At 34.1% G+C, this 18,349-nt stretch overlaps 1 protein-coding gene across 1 annotated transcript; it reads left to right on the top strand.

Annotated features, from left to right (window-relative positions):
- The first annotated feature begins 13,887 nt into the window (after positions 1-13,887).
- LOC116130236 (probable inactive purple acid phosphatase 27) lies at positions 13,888-18,026 on the top strand. Its single transcript, XM_031415980.1, has 12 exons — positions 13,888-14,114; positions 14,866-14,957; positions 15,107-15,173; positions 15,284-15,406; positions 15,526-15,618; positions 15,751-15,880; positions 16,030-16,111; positions 16,207-16,339; positions 16,531-16,736; positions 16,851-16,976; positions 17,137-17,440; positions 17,576-18,026. The coding sequence occupies exons 1-12, from the start codon at positions 13,908-13,910 to the stop codon at positions 17,879-17,881; spliced, it is 1,869 nt and encodes a 622-aa protein (XP_031271840.1). The 5' UTR covers positions 13,888-13,907; the 3' UTR covers positions 17,882-18,026.
- The last annotated feature ends 323 nt before the right edge of the window (positions 18,027-18,349 follow it).

The raw sequence follows: 18,349 nt of genomic DNA, 5'->3' as shown, positions 1-18,349 counted from the left end.
AATCTTTCCTCAATAGTCAATGGTCCACGCGTATTCCTAATCCAATCTTGTGTACAAATAAGAGCCTCTACCATCTTAGTAGTAAGGGAGCTACGAAATGGATCTAATACATGACCCCTCGTACTAAAAGCCGACTCAGATGCAACTGTTGAAACAAGCATAGCCAATACATCTCGTGCTATCATAGAGAGAACAACATATTTTGTTGAATTAGCCTTCCACCATTTCAAAATATCAAAAGTTTTGTTGTTGTCATCCTTACAATCGTCCGCTAAATACTTATCCAACTTTGTTTTATGCTGAATAGCTTTCTTTGTAGCCTTTTTCTCATTATAAATAACCCTCATGAAGTCCTCATTATTAACATTTGCATCATGCTCATCAATGTCAATTGGAATTTGGGATTTCTCACTTGACTGCACATTGGCATCCACCATAAGCAAAATGTATTGCTCAAATAAAGACAAGAAAGCTTCCTTCACTTTTCTCATCAACTTATTAGCTACAACAACATCATAAGACTCACTAACTACCTAGTCCACATATTCTAACTTGTGCCTAGGATCCAGTACCTTTATAATGAATGACATAATGTTGATATTATCAACATTTGACCAATACTTATCAAATTTTACTTTCATCCGTGCAACCATATTACGTAAGCCAGGATCATGAATTTTACACCATGTTGAAATCTTCAACCCAACACCGAAAATCTCTCACATGTATGCATTACCAGTAACATAAAAGAGACCCAGAGACACGTACAGTAGCATCGTAAAATACTTTCAAGAAAGGTAACAAGTAGTCAGCATACTCCCAATCAGTACTCATAGGCAAACCCCGTGACCTATCACCACTAGTAAGCTCATCTGCATACTTACTATCTTCCAATGCCAACAACTCAAAAGCTTTCTGAAATTTTAATGCCGCTTCCAACATCAAGTATGTAGAGTTCCATCGGGTTTCTACATCAAGAACCAAATGACTTTCACTTGAAATTTTTTCTTTCTCCATACACCCCTTAAATCTTTGTCACCTTGTTGGAGAAGACCTCACATACCTCATTGCTGAACGTATTCTAAATATGGAGTCATCCATATCCTTTTACCCCTCTTTCATAATTAAACTCAAATATGTGCACAACATCTCATGTGTAGAAAATCACCATCCAATACACTTCCCTTCCAACTTGTTAGTCGAGTCTTGAGATAACTTACTCCAACATCATTAGAACTAGCATTGTATACTATGATTGTGAATACCTTATAAATACCCCAATCAAGCAAATACCTCTCAACTGCCTTGCCAGTCATTATACCTTCATGACTAGTGATTGGACATAAATTTAAAATTCTTTTATGTAGCTACCAATGATCATCGATGAAATGCGTAGTAAGACACATGTAATTAAGCTTATGACTTGTCTATGTATCAGTGGTGAGACAAACTCTGTGCGAAAACTTACTAAAACTTCTTCAACTTTTGGCATTCTCCAATATACATTTTGAAGCAATCTTTAGTCATAGTTCTCCGACAAGGTACTTGAAACCTAGGTTGTGTCACATTCATCATGCTCCACAAAACTGAAAGGTAACTCATCAACAATGATCATTTTTGCTATAGCCTCTCTAATCGGATCTGGATCATATTTCCGTGACACTAATGAAGATTGTGCGGAGAGGGCAGTGTCGCTTGAGAGATCACGTGATCCTTGTTGAAAAATTAGGGTCTTCTGTCTCTTGTCCGCCACATTTGGAGGATAATTTTTACATCTATTTAAGTGGTTATGTAGACAACTCGTACCACTCTTACTTGGACACATTACACTCCCACAGTAACTACATGTCACAGTCAAATCATCCTTATTCTCACAATCGTTCTTAATAAAGTGATCCTACATTTGAGAACTATTCTTCCTATTACTTGTATCCCTTGCACGTTTGGGGGCTAAAGGTGTTGGTGGTGGCATGGAATCTAGAGTTGGAGTTGGAGTCATACTTGTCGGTGTCAAACTGAGAGTTCGCATGTCACTTGAAGTCTCATGAGTATTGTCAGTGGCCGAGGACATCTACAATTCCATCAAATAAAAATATGCATTAAGTAAATAAGACATCCATATAAATCATATTCTTTACTTATTGACAATAACTAAAAATAAAAGAGAAAATTTTGTTCTGTAAATTATAAAGACGTTGCTTAAAATTTCATAAATGGAAGAATATATATACATAATCTTCAAATCAAAGAGATCAATTAATAATAAAACATAAGCAAGAAACTTCTGGCACATTATATAATAGTTGAAATTCCAAGATATATAAATGTTGTTCAATTTTTAAAGGATAGAGGTTGGTCAGTCTGATTAATTTCTAGCAAATAACTTGAAGATGAATGTGTGAAATAAAGCTAGCTAATTTGAAAATAAAGAGATGATATTTTCCAACCCTCTCTCTGAATCCACATTTTTATACTACATAGTCATGGGTCCATCCAACACAAATTCAATTCAATTTATACAATTTAAAACCAAATAGGCCACTAGTTTCAATATAATTAATTTCCATGCATGCATCGCAGCCTAGAATCACATTTATTATTCCTCTTTTGAAAGGAAACATTAGAAGCAAAACCAACAAGATATGGTACACATTACACAGATTCACAGAATGCACTAATGTAGTCTCTACCTACGAAAATGGCTGGCCCTGGCCCCCAATCCCAGTTTTATGTGGTTTCCATTCATCCATCATCACGCTCTTCACCTAATCCCATTAATTTCTCTTTCTAATTATTATTATCCCCTAATTACGTCATGACTTTCTCAAAATTATTGCTTAATCTAATTCCAATCTTGTTTATGTATATTTCCATTGAATATCCAAGCTTTGTACAAACATAAGCAAGAAATTAGAGGCATCCATCAAAATATTCATCAGATCTCTTGCTGTATTAGAAGATGCATTACCTTATTGAATTGGTGGTAGACTACTGGTCGTGGAGCAAGCGAGCAGTTGAGGATTGAAGATCTAAACAACCGTGGAAATTGGAGCCATGGTCAACTGTCGTCGCTTTTCTTGGTTCAAGGAACTGCAGTGCAGTAGATATGATTGTCATTGGGTGAGTGGGTGATTGTGGTGGTCACTAGAGGTGTGTCAGCGAAATGGATGGGTTTGGAGTTTGAGTTTAGCGGTGGGTGTGGGTGGCGCTAGTGAAGTGCAAAGATGGAGTCTGGAGTGTGGAGTCAAGGCGGAGAAGAGAATAAGAGATATTGCAAAAGAAAGGGCCAAAAAAATTAAAACACATTTTGTTTATATACATAGGGTAAAACTAGTTTTAGTTAACCGGTTTGGGAAATCTCCCAAACTAAAAACTGAACTGGTTTTCCATTTTTAAAATTTTCACAAACCAAAAATCAAACCGGTTTACAAAAAAACCTAATTTTTGGTTCAGTTTTGGATCGGTTTCCGGTTCAGTTCGGTTTTTGGACTAATTCTTCCACCCCTAGATACACATATTGGCTTCTTCTTTTGTTTTTGTTTTAGGTAATTCTTTTTTTTTTTTTTTTTTTTAAGGTTAAAACAAAATTGTTATGTTTTTTTGGTTTTGTTCTTGTGTTATTTTCCTAGATAACAATGTTCTTGTGTTATTTTAATTTTTATTAAATTGAAACATTTAAGTTTGTAATACCATTGGTTGAAAATTGTGATAATCTTCACTTGTCTTTCATTTGAAGACTAATATTATACCTCCAAAGCTGTTCAATGATGTTAGAAACAAGAAATAAATCCCTAAAGTTTAGGGATACATTAGGGATACATTCCTTTTTAGTTACAATAAATTACTAATGTGATTCTTTCCTAGTTTAGATTGGTTTATGTTTATTTTCTCTCCTTTATGTTGTTGTAAATCATGTATAAACTCATCCCTTCTCTATTGAATAAAATTAAGCAAGGATTCACAAATTCTTCAATTCTTGTTTCATGGTATCAGACCCTTAGGTTCTAGAAAATTTTTCTCCTCTAAAAAAACCAGAAACTGCCGGACTTTCAACCCAGCCACCAGAAAACTTCAGAAGTTGCCGGTCTACTATCAGATCTCGCTAGATCAACCATCAATTTTTTGATCAGTTCTTTTCTCCATGACTACTGATTCCCAGAACTCATCAACCTCTATTGGTTCCACCTCTACCACCCCTGGTTCCTCGGTTCCACCACTTGTCATTGCCTCGGTTGTCGATTCTCATATCCTTCAAATTACACAACACCGTCTCAATGGAGAAGCCAACTTTCGTGAGTGGTTCCAATCTGTTCTTCTGATTATTCGTGGAAAGGGCAAGACTGGTTATTTGGATGGTTCTACTACTCAACCCGCCTCTACTGCTGTTGGATACAATCAATGGATAGCCAAAAATTCAATTATTATGTCTTGGCTTATCAACTCGATGGAGCCATGAATTGGCAAGACATATCTCTATTATAAGACTGCAAAGGATACTTGGGAAGGAATTCAAAAAATGTATTCTGATGTGGAGAACACAGCCCAAAGCTTTGAAATCAGATATGATATACATTCCACAAAGTAGGGATCGATGACAGTTACATATTATTTTAATCGTCTTACATGACTTTGGCAAGAGATGGATTTATATTATGAGAAAAATCGGAATTGCGTAGACGATAGTACTAAATACAATCAAAGACTTGAGAAAGAATGTGTCTTTGATTTCCTTGAAGGTCTAAACCCTGACCTTGATGAAGTTTGGGGACGTATTCTTGCAACTAAACCTCTTCCTTCCGCTCGTAATGCATTTGCAGAAGTCCATAGAGAAGAAAGTCGCAAACGGGTTATGCTGAGCAGCTCTAGAATGAACTCAGCTTCTCAAACCTCTGCTCTTGCTACATGAAATGCTCAAAATCTGAAAACAGCTTCCAAACAGTGGTGTGATCATTGTAATTGACCCTATCATACATGTGACACATGCTGGAAACTTTATGGTAAGCCCGCTGATTGGAAGCCACACAGTCAAAGAGATGGATAGCAAAGAGATGGAAATAATAGCCCACGTTCTACATATATAGCAACTCCTACAGTTAAGCCTACTCCTACTCAGAGTCTTCAACTTTCAGTCTAACAAGTTAGAATGCTGCAAGCTATTCTAAGTCAAACTAAGCTCCCTACAACATCAGATTCTCCTACTAATACTGCTTCAATTGCTTATAGAGGTATTGTCCTCCACATTGCCACAAGATGTATGGGTTGTTGATACTGGTGCATCAGATCATGTGACTGGTTCTATCTCTATGTTCACTGTCTTTGAACCTTGTCCTACTAATTTTAACGTTTTCGTGGCAGATGGTACTGTTTGCCATGTCGTTGGCCGTGGGACTATTAAAGTGTCTAATTTGATGTTAAACTCAGTTCTTTATGTTCCCAATTTTTCTTGTAATTTACTCTCTGTCAGTAAATTTTCTAAGGACTTTAATTGTATAGTAACATTCTTTCAATCTCATTGTGAATTTCAGGACCGGTCTTCGGGGATGATGATTGGTAATGCTAAGGAGTGCAATGGTCTCTACTTTCTCATAGGTGCTCCATCTCCTTTAGGTTCAAATTTTTTTTCCCTTTTCGTCTCTACTGTTTCTAATAAAGAGGTGTCTCTTTGGCATCAACGCCTTGGACATCCAAGTTTCAATTATTTAAAACATTTGTATCCACACCTTTTTATTGATAAAGACATCAAAACTTTTTAGTATGAAGATTGTATGTGTGCTAAACGGTATAGACATTCCTATCCTTTGCACTCATATCAATCATCACAACCATTTCATCTTGTTTATAGTGACATTTGGGGACCTTCTCATTCTGCAAATTTAACTCATACTACCTGGTTTATTACGTTTATAGATGATCATACAAGGGTATGTTGGGTATACTTCATGAAAGAAAAATCTCAAGCTTGCTTCGGCTTTTAGCAATTCCAAAAATTTATACTCACCATTTTTCAGAAATCTATTCAAATTCTCCGCATTGACAATGGTAGGGAATATATGTCTCATGATTTTCAATCATACCTTTTTTATCATGTCATATTTCATCAAACATCTTGTGCATATACTCCCCAACAAAATGGCTTGGCTAAAAGAAAGAATAGGCATCTTCTAGAGGTTGCAAGGTCACTCATGTTTGCCTCTAATATTCCTAACTTTTTCTAGGGTGAGGCCACTTTAATTGCTTCCTACCTCATCAATCTGCTTCCTTCTAAGAGTCTACAATTTCGAACACCCATTAGCCTACTAAAAGGATGTTTTCCCCATGTTCATCTTCTTACTTCCTTACCTCCGAAGTTTTCAGATGTACTACTTATGTCTACAACCATTCTCGAACCAGTTCCAAATTTGACTCTAGAGCCATCCGTTGTGTCTTTGTTGGATATTCGCCAACTCAAAATGGGTACAGATGTTATTGTCCTACTTCCAGACGATTCTTTGTTTCAACTGATGTCACCTTTCTTGAAAGCTAACCATTTTATCCCAATGCTCCTCTTCAGGGGGAGAAATCAGGTGAAGCTCCACATTGGGATCCTTCCATTTCTCTTCCTTTAAATGACAATGATCCTTCATTTACAACACCTAGTTCAGAGGGAGAAACTCATGACAAAATAGACACCTAAACTTCAAAATGGAACAGTATTATCTACTCTAGAAGGCCAAAAGCTCTTACTCCCTACCAACCATCAAACCCAGAGCCTAGTCTTATGGTGGAAGATTCGGAGGAGCCTAGTCCTATGGTGGAAGACTCGAAGATAGGTAATGAACAGCAAAATGGCTTTGATATTCCTATTACTATCAGAAAGGGAGTAAGGTCTTGCACTGAACATCCTATTGCGAATCATGTTACATTCTCTAAACTGTCTGACTAATGTAGGGAATCTATTTCAAAGATGGATGGTATTGAGATTCCTAAAGACATTGAGAGTGCCATACATGTTCCAAAGTGGAGGATTGCAGTTGTGGAAGAAATGAAGGCATTAACAGATAATAAAACTTGGGAGATTGTGAATTTACCTAGAGAACATAAGATTGTTGACTGCAAATGGATTTTTACTGTCAAGTACAAATATGATGGAACTATTGAGAGGTATAAGGCCAGATTAGTTGCTCAAAGATTTACTCAAACATTTGGGATTGATTATGAGGAGACATTTGCTCCTGTTGCAAAACTCAATTCAAGCAGAGTGTTACTACCATTGGCTGCTAATCTTGATTGGGAGCTACATCAGATGGATATTAAAAATGCTTTTTTGAATGGAGAACTTAATGAAGAGATCTATATGAAGATTCCACTTGGGTTTGAGAAAGAAGAACAAAGGGGTAAGGTGTGCAAGTTAAAGAAGTCATTGTATGGATTAAAACAATCTCCTAGGGCTTGGTTCAAATGGTTTAGCTTGGCTGTGAAGGATTTCGGGTATCATCAAGGGCAAGCAGACCACACATTATTCACCAAGCATTCTCATAATGGTAAAATATCTATCTTGATTGTTTATGTTGATGATATTATCATAACAAAATGATGCGCAAGAGATTGGGAATTTGAAGAAATACTTTAAGGCGGAGTTTGAAGTTAAATAGTCGGGAAACCTTCGATACTTTCTTGCTATGGAGGTGGTACGAAGCAAACAGGGAATTTATATCTCTTAGAGAAAGTATATTCTTGACTTATTAGAAGAGACTGGAAAACTAAGGTGCAAACCGGCTGGTACACCATTAGAATTGAATTGGAAGTGCAAGAGTACTCAAGAAGATCCTCTGGTAGATAAGCAAGATACCAATGATTAGTAGGCAAACTCATCTACTTGTCACTCACTAGACCGAATATTGCCTTTGCAATAAGTGTGGTGAGTCAATTCATGCATACACCCACATAAAAACACTTTGATGCTATAAATCATACCCTAAGGTATCTTAAAGGTACTCCAGGAAAAGGATTACTATTTCAAAAGACTGATCAGACAAGGATTGACAGCTATACAGATGCTGACTGGGCAAGGTCTGTTGAAGATAAGTGATCTACTACTGGTTATTGCACTAAGGTTTGGGGAAATCTGGTCACTTGGAGGAGTAAGAAGCAGTCGGTTGTATCCGGTAGTAGTGCAAAAGCTAAGTTTAGAGCCATAGCACAAGGAATTTGTGAGCTACTTTGGTTGAAACGACTAATGGTAGATTTAAGGATTCCCTAGACAGATTCTATGAAGCTTTATAGTGACAGTGAATCAACAATCAGCATAGCACACAATCTAGTGCATCATGATCAAACAAAGCATGTAGATCGATAGGTACTCCATTAAGGAGAAAGTGGAAGAAGGAATTAACAGCTTCTCATATGTCTCAACAAAGTTTCAAGAAGCTGATCTACTTACCAAAGCTTTGCCCAAACCTGGGTTTGAGTTCTTGGTAAGCAAGCTGGGAATGATAGACATCTATTCTCCAGCTTGAGGGGGAGTGTTGGAAATAAGAAATAAATCCCTAAAGTTTAGGGATACATTAGGGATACATTCCTTTTTAGTTACTGTATATTACTAATGTGATTCTTTCCTAGTTTAGATTGATTTATGTTTATTTTCTTTCCTTTTTGTTGTTGTAAATCATGTATAAATTCATCCCTACTCTATAGAATAAAATTAAGCAAGAATTCAAAAATTCAAAAATTCTTGTTTCAAAAGAGGTTTAATTTCCTTGTCTTTCAAGACTTTAAATACATGTGCTCAAGACTTATCTCAGAACTGATGATTATTTGTGTAGAAAATATATAGGATATTGGGATAATTTGGTGTGACCTGTTTTGAGAGTTTGAGAAAGAGCTAGAAAGAGTGGAGTTGGTTTCTCGATGAAGAAAAGAGTGAAGGGGCGTGAAGATTTTTGGCAAGTAGAGAAAGTGGGCTATAGGTTATATACTACAAGAAATAGTAGAGAGCTTGATGGGATTTGACTTTAAATATGTTAATTATTTTTGTTTTCTCTTTGTCTCATTTGTGCAAAACTGGAGGTACTTTACCATGTATGATTATGTCCAGTTTTCTTTAATAAAATATTGAAGAAACCTGGTTCAGTAGAGATATACCAACGAAACATTAATATTTATGTACATGTATTTGCTGATAATAATTGTAATAATTGTGGCAAGGGATACTTTTATATCTGTGTAATAATTGTTCCAAATCCACAAGTTAAAATATAGTTTTCTATTCTCAATACCCATTGATTCTTTTGTTTTCAAATTTTTTTGGCCTAGTATTAAAGAATGGTGGTTATTTGGATGTTTGGTGGTTATTTTATGTTCTATGTTCAACTGATGGTTATTTTGATGGGGTCAGTCACAAATTTTGCCTTGTTTGATGATGCTCACTGTTTAATTGATGGTTGTTTTGATGGGATCAGTCACAAATTTTGCCTTGTTTGGTGGTTATTTTGATGTTCTCTGTTGAATTGATGGTTATTTTGATGAGATCAGTCACAGAGTTTGCATTGTTTAATGGTTATTTTGATGTTCTCTATTGAATTGATGGTTATTTTGATGGATCAGTCACAAAGTTTGCATTGTTTAATGATTATTTTGATGTTCTCTGTTGAATTGATGGTTATTTTGATAGGATCAATCACAAATTTTTCCTTGTTTGGTGGTTACTTTGATGTTCTCAATTGAATTGATGGTAATTTTTAATGGGATCAATCACAAATTTTGCCTTGTTTGGTGGTTACTTTAATGTTCTATATTCAATTGACAGAATATTAAAGAATGGTGTGTTTTTCTGCATACGGTATCATTCCAGCGATGATTTCAAGTGTAGAGTTGATGTTAGAAAGATGGAGACATCATGAAAGCAAGGAGATCAAAGTATTCCAAGAATTTACAATTTTGATAGCAAAAATTATTTCCAAGACAACTTTTGGAAGCAATTAATTAGAAGGGGAAAATATATTTAAAATGTTGACAAGCTTGAGTGTAACATAGCCAAAAATCATTATCGAAATCATTATAAAATTAAGTCTCCTGATCTGATAAGGCAAAGCTTTCTCTGTAATATTTGTAATTTGTGGCTATTTGGTATTGCACTTTTGCTTCTCTATTAATTCTACAGTCCTATTTTTTTATCTTTGCACAAAGTTTGTGGAAACGTGTTTTCTTTGTATTGAAATCCCTATTCTTATTGGGTTCAATTGACAAAATTTTCTTATATATATGCACCGCGAATTTACGATTTGGATTCTTATTTTTGGGATATTAGTAATGTAATACATAATTTTATTTGGGTTTCAATTGACAAATTTTAAATATAAATGCAAGTTTATGGTTGCAGCAACTATAAGGACAAATTGGTAATTCTACAGGTTTTAAATTTTTAAAATTCCAACGGTAACTTCATTCATTTAAAACATCATTTTTAACCCAAAAAAAAAAATAAAAAAAAAATAAGAAGGACAAATTGGTAATTTAATTACCATATATAGTTGAGGGCATGTTAGTAATTTCATATTTAAAGAGTGAGTATATTGGTAATTGTTTGTTGATATGAAAAAAATAATAAAGCTAAATATTTAAGGGTATTCTTGTCTTTTCAATCAACTTTAACAGCAAACGCTAACAGAACCTGATGGAGGGTGGGAATGTGTCATTTTGAAACTTGACGGGTGCAAAAGTGTCATTTCGCCAAACCTTGGGTGGGACAATACCATTCTCGCTATAACTAAATGTGATTTCTTTAGTGGGTTTTTAGATACAATTTCATTTAATATAATAAAAATGTTTTCCTTGATTCTTTTTATAATATTATATCTCAAATTTTGTTTTAAAAGTTTTAAAAAGCGAGTTTATTGATATTCTTTTTAAACTCATTTATGGTTCATTTTGTAATGTTTATTCAATATACTATATTAAACTAGATTTTATGAAAAATTTTAGCTATTTGCCTTTATAAGTGGAAAAAGAAAAGCTCATCATCCATTGGACAATAACTTATTTTAAACAATAAGTGATTTTGAAAAATTTTAAAGTTGTTCGAATATATTTTTAAATATAAACTATTTTATGATTTGTGATAGAAGCTCAAATTAAGTTTTTTTTATTTTATAACTTATTTAAAGTAATGAAACTTAAAAAATATCTCTATTATATTTTATGAATTTGACTTAATTTATTATTTAATGTTAAAACCTTTTTGGTAAATTAATATTAGAAAACTTTTATGTTTTTTATATAAAAAACAAATAATTTTCATAAATTTTACTCTAACAACAAATTTGTTTAGAGAAAGGAAACTCATTTTGAATTCTATTACCTTGTGCAATCATACTGTTAATACTCCAATAATGTTGGTTCTTTTAGTCAAAATTTAGTGTCAAATTAACTAATCACATCGCTGTTATTTCCAAGTTTAATTAATGGTTCAAGTCTTAGACAAACAATCAATTAATTTGAGAGGACGGCAACTTTCTCCCATATGATTTGCCTCGCCAATAATAATATATACACTGAATTATCAAGTAAGTTATTTGGCAAATCTATCTTTACATTTCAATATAACATCTGAATTCTGAAACTTCATTGGCCCCAAACTTTTCTGTCACTTGCAAATGTGTGACTGATTCAAGTTTAAGGTAAAATTTATATTGGCATTTTATTGACCTACAAAATTCAGCTGATATATGATACAAAAAATTTAATTAATATATATACCTTGGCGAAAACCTTGGAACCATTTAGCAGAGAGTCTGGGGATATGGGTGAGATTTCTTTTGTAATCAACATAACAAAATCCGAACCTTGGATTCAACCCCTATCCCCACTCAAAATCATCAAATGCATTCCAATGAAAATACCCTCTCACATTCACTCCTAACCTGCCTCATTAATATTATTACACAAATATTAAACATAAGATTGGGTTTTAATAATAATAATAATTATTATAATAAGATTTTTAAAATAACTTACTGAATTGCATTTTTTATCCGATACAAATGCTGACGAACAAAGCTAATCCGAAATGGATCCTTTAGTGAAACATCAACTGGAAGACTATCGTTTCGTATCTCAGCAATCCCTATACAGAAAAGTAACCAAGGTTTACCAAATAATTTAATGCCATAAAATGACTTCAGAAATTACCAATTACCATTCTCAGTAATGTATATTATTGGCCTTCCGTAAACTTTATGCATCCATACTAAGATTTTCTCCACCCCAACTGGATAAACGTAAATGAAACCGCTTCCTTCAGCCAATTAAATGTAATCCAACATGTCAAAATCCACCAATTTAGATTATATATATATTAAAATCAATGTTTCTGTTCACAAACATGCAAGTGTGTCATCTAGAAATGAATGAATCAAGAAGATGATGAGAATTAAAAAAAAAAAAAAAAAAGTAGTTAAAACATATAGATATTTAATATGAATATGAAATGTTTGTATTAATGGTAATGTGAAGGGATTAAACACATCCATCAACCAATTAATAGGAAGTGAAGGGATTAAACATATCCACCAACCAATTATATTAAACCACATGTAATCAAAAATCCTGTACATCTACATATCTCATATCATCACCAATTACATGCAATCAAATGTACATTTCCCACATCATGACTAATTAAATGCAGTCACGTGTCGAATCATCAAACATATCAAAATCCACCAATTTTAGAGCTTTAAAACTCCTGCCTGCTTATCAATCAGAGAGGTCACACTTTAGGGGATATATATATATATATATAAACAACTTCTTACTATAAGATCATTCTATGAAGCACACTTTGCTCATCCCCTGTTTGTTTTTTTTTTTTTTTTTTGTTGTTTTTACTGGCTAAATTTTTAAATCACAAATTAGTTTCTGAAAAAAATTCTTTCATTTTCCAAAACGTAAACAAATAAAATGAAGGAAATAAATATAATGTATGATTACAATAAAAATTACTTTCTAATGAAATCTCACTATTTATCTTGTTGCTACTGGAGATTAGAGAGAAGAGAAGTCAGGTTGAGAAGATTATGAGAAGTGTAATTTTGAAAATGAATTATAACCTATTTAAATTTTACGATATATATATATATATATATTTTTTTTTTTTTTAAATTTTGGGACTTACAAAGAATATAAAAATGGAATTTAAATAACATCACGTTTAGATAATGTTTAAGTGGGTGGCCAACAGCATCGATCTCTTTGAAATCTTAAACATAAAATTTAATTAAAATTCTCTGTTTTTAGTTTAAAAAATAATTAAAAAAAAAACAATAATAATAAAAATGGTCCATATATTTCTTGCATAATTGGCTTAGTTTTGATATGACACCAATTCATTTATAAATTTATACAAGATTCGGCTTCAAGAAAATGACCAGTAAAACAATTTTAATTAATAAACCAGAGAAATTATTCTGAAATTAGTAAATCCCTTACATTCTTCCCATCCTGCATATCCAATTAATTTAAAAATAGATCAAGACATTATCCATGTGAATATTGAATTAAAAACAATTAATTATCTTCTAGTTTAAATAAATCACATGGGTTGTTATTTTATTCCCGCCAAAAATAACGTCTTCTTATCTTCTTCCTCCTTCAGATTGGCATATTCTCAAAATTCCAATCTGATAAATAAAAAAAAAAATGATTATTATATATGCTTAACTTCATCTTCTTTTCAAATTTGAGAAGTACCTTCTTATCTGTTGAATAATTTAAACTGAAACGTATAAGATGAATGGTGGGCCTAGTAGAGCATCCCTCTATAAAAAAAATCCTATGGCCGGCCTTTGAACGAGCATTCATACTTAAATACTTTGTATTTACATGTAGTTGGATTGCTGAGTCAGACTGCGGAAGCTTAATTAGTTTCAGAAATGAAGAGTTTCTTGTCTCTGATATGTCTATTAACGATTTGGAGTTTACTGCAAACAGTAAAGTTGGGTCCATTACTAGTAGTTGTTGAAGCTGATAGTGGGAATGCTGGTGTTCAGCCATTGTCAAAGATTGCTATTCACAGAGCTCTTTTTGCACTTCACGAAAATGCTTCCGTCAAAGCCTACCCGCTTGTTCTTGGCCAAAAGGTGATTTTAATTGGTTTTTGAAAATTTCTTTTGCAGACAGATATTTATTCTGTGTTTTGGCTGTTTGAAGTTGTATTCTTGATTCGTTTTAGGAGCAAATTTTATGAGATTGAATAAATTAATTGGTTTCAGCTCCTATTGTTCTAATGGCTGAGAAAAGAAAGTTGTTTTTGAATATTTTATTCTTTCATAGCTTACATCGAATCCATTGTGTAACATCTTTGGTCTTTCCGTTGCTCCAATATTGTGATTGATATGTAGATGTTCACTAAATTGCTTAATGGACGATAGTCTTATTTGGAAAACTATCTATCCCTTTAGTGTGTCCAGCCATTGATGACTCATTTTTCAAGCTACTAGCTTTGTGGATCATGCTTCAGGCCAAAAATAATTAAGGAACCCTATAGAAGAAGCATTAAGAACTTCCGAAGATCAATTCAACTGCATTATGAGACCAATCATAAAATAATTATGTTATAGCCTTGTGTTCTTTTATTTATCGGAATTGTACTTTTCTTGCATCCTATTATTGACAGAATGTATGTCCATGAATTATGCATTTCATGTTGAACTGCATTAGATTCCATATTTAAAATGTGTAATTGAACAGCATTGAATCCTACATTAAACTTATGGCTATAGCAAGAATAAAAGTATCCCTAAACATAAAGTTCTCCCAAATTTGCAGTCAATTGTCTTAAGCAGCTAGTGACTATGAGATTAGTGATGTTCAATTTGGTTGTTTGTGCAGGGGGAAGATTCTCAGTGGGTAACCGTGGGACTTGAATGCCCTGACCCTTCTGCAGATGATTGGGTCGCAGTGTTTTCCCCTGCATATTTCAAGTAATGTCTCCTGCCTTGCCATTTTGTTTATTTATTCTTTATTATTATCATAGTTTTTATGTTCATAGTATAGTTGCCGACATTCAAACAGTTATGCTTTAACTGAACTTAAAGAACCATTAAGTGAGGAAGTAATTCTATTATCACAGCTCATCGACATGCCCAACTGATGATGTTAGGCAACAATCTCCAAATATATGCTCAGCTCCTATCAAGGTATGTATTACTGTAATGTTAACTTTTCTCTGGAAATTGTAGAATGGCAGTGAAGTTAGCTTTTCTGATCAATACCAATATGCCATGTACAAATGTTTCCTCCTTTGCAGTACAAGTATGCCAACGAATCCAATGATGACTACTCAAAGACAGGAAAAGCTTCTTTGAAATTTCAGCTGATCAATCAGCGGGCAGATTTCTCATTTGCATTATTTTCAGGTGGTTTATCAGAAGTAAGTCTCAATCAAACTGTTCTCCCTCATCTTTGGTAGTTATTGTCATACCTGTAGCTTTTGGATTTCCAAATGGCAGTTCAAGTTTAGACTAATAGTTGATGCTTTGTGTATTTCAGCCAAAACTGGTAGCAGTTTCAAATGTTATAAGTTTTGCAAATCCAAAGGCACCCCTTTATCCACGTCTTTCTCAAGGAAAATCTTGGAATGAGGTAGGTCTATGTTATAATAATCTCCATCATTTTCTATGAACATCTTGATTTCATTCTCAAGCTGTGGCTGAAGGTTTAATTATGAATCAAATTAAACTTAGCCTTACTCAATATTTGTTTATCTTCCCTCAGATGGCTGTTACCTGGACAAGTGGGTATAACATTATTGAAGCTGTACCTTTCGTTGAGTGGGGTTTTAAAGGAGAATCACAAACTCAATCACCAGCTGGAACTTTAACATTTCATCGAAACAGCATGTGTGGTATGATCCATGTTCTCTTGATCGATAGACTTTGCAATAGTTTGACCATCTAACTATCATGCTTTTTACCCTAAACTGGGAAACAAGTAGCTAGAATGTTTGATGATTGGGGGCCATGGTAGTAACAAAATTATTATCATAACGTGCAGCTCCACCGGCACGAACAGTAGGTTGGCGTGATCCTGGGTTCATCCATACAAGTTTCTTAAAAGATTTGTGGCCAAACTCTCTGTATACAACTAAACTGGCAAATTTCATGTCTTGGCACATGCTGAGGTGTATGACTGATTACTGTAATTAACTCAGTGAGATGATTGTTGATTCAGGTACTCTTACAAGCTTGGTCATAGGTTACTTAATGGTTCCTATATCTTTAGCAAGACCTATTCTTTCAAGTCATCACCATTTCCAGGGCAGGACTCATTACAGCGTGTTATAATATTTGGCGATATGGGAAAGGTAATGGCAACAGAATGTCTTTTGGAAGAATTAGAAATGCAACTTGATCATTTGCAACTAACTAATGGGAGAGCCATGCCTGAAAAATGAGACAAAATAAAGCTCATTTCTTTCTCTTGTATTTCCGAACATGACAGATATTGGATGCAATGAATCTGTGAAGAGATAAATATTCTTCTCATCTGTTTCAGGCAGAGCGTGATGGTTCAAACGAGTACAGCAATTATCAACCAGGCTCACTTAATACCACAGACCAACTCGTCAAAGACATGAAAAACATCGACATAGTTTTTCATATAGGAGACATTACATATGCAAATGGATATATTTCACAATGGGATCAGTTCATATCACAGGTGGAACCCATTGCATCTACTGTGCCATATATGATTGCAAGGTTTGCATCTTGAAAATGTTTTTTTGTTGCTAGGCATGCATAACGAAGTTATAGCTTCATAGGCATAACTTCATGCCAGTTTACAGTACTTAAACTAAGTTATTCATCTTGCAGTGGCAACCATGAACGTGACTGCCCAGGGACAGGATCCTTTTATGACCATAATGATTCAGGTGGTGAATGTGGTGTGCTAGCTGAGACAATGTATTATGTTCCAGCTGAGAACAGAGCTAAATTTTGGTATGAAAACTTGATTTCTTCTCCACATTCTTCTGTAAGGTTATTGGAATGGAAGATTGATATAAAAGAGCAGAGAACATTTAGAGTTGATAATTAAGAGAGTGACTTTACCTACTAGCTAGCTATAGGGAATTACAATTATATTAATTCTCCATTGCAGGTATTCAACAGACTATGGCATGTTTCACTTCTGTATAGCTGACAGTGAGCATGACTGGAGGGAGGGTTCTGAGCAGTACAAGTTCATTGAGAACTGCCTCGCGTCAGCAGACAGACAGAAACAGCCTTGGTTGATCTTTGTTGCTCATCGTGTTCTTGGGTATTCCTCGTCCTACTGGCAACAAGGTTCTTTTGGGGAGCCCATGGGAAGGGAGAGCTTGCAGAAGCTATGGCAAAAGTACAAAGTCGACATTGCATTCTACGGACACGTCCATAACTATGAAAGAACATGCCCCATTTACCAGGTATAAATTTAATCATGAAGCTGTCTTATTGTTTTCTTTCTAGTACATGGAACATAACTTCATTAATGGAAGTTACATGTCATGATCTTAGTTTTCGCCAAATCTGATCTTCGAACTTGAATGAATTCAATGCAGCACCAATGCGTCAGTACAGAAAAATATCATTATTCAGGCACTGTGAATGGAACAATCCACATCGTTGTTGGTGGGGGAGGGAGTCACTTTTCAGATTTTGGCCCTCTACAACCCAGTTGGAGTCTTTACAGTGATTCAGACTACGGATTTGTCAAACTAACAGCATTCAACCACTCTTCACTTCTCTTTGAGTACAAGAAGAGTAGTGATGGACAGGTTTATGATTCTTTCACCATTTCAAGAGACTACAGGGATGTTTTAGCTTGTGTTCAGGATGGCTGTGAACCGGTCACCTTAGCTTCATGAAGTAGCTTCTTTGTTACTAGAATACCTGCCTTACTCCATTGACTAGAAACTTCTACTCCTCCATCGTGAATTTACAAAAATGCGGATCAGCAAAACTTGATTGAAAATTGTTTGTGCTAAAAACCAATTGGAAAATTTTCATGTTTATTCAGTAATCAATTATAATTGTTGATCCTTCATGTTGACTATAAGACACTTAAAAGTTAAAAGTCTGTTTAGAGATATTTAAACAAAAATCTTTGTATATATTTCTATTTTATATTTTGAATATAAAAATAAATACAATTTTAATTATTTGAAACTATTCATAAATGTCATAAAAAATGTATAATTTAGAAGCCTTAAAACTAATCATAAAAAAGCCATAAAAATGAGTCACTACAAACAAAACTCTAACTCATAAAACGGTATTAAAGGAAAAAAAAAATGAATGAGATTATTAATTTATAGATGTGTAATTTCAACCCA

This window comes from Pistacia vera, unplaced genomic scaffold (genome assembly GCF_008641045.1).
Source record: "Pistacia vera cultivar Batoury unplaced genomic scaffold, PisVer_v2 Contig218, whole genome shotgun sequence".
Classification (NCBI taxonomy): domain Eukaryota; kingdom Viridiplantae; phylum Streptophyta; class Magnoliopsida; order Sapindales; family Anacardiaceae; genus Pistacia; species Pistacia vera.
The sequence above is the reverse complement of the archived record's forward strand: the minus strand, read 5'-3'. Positions and strand labels throughout refer to the sequence as shown.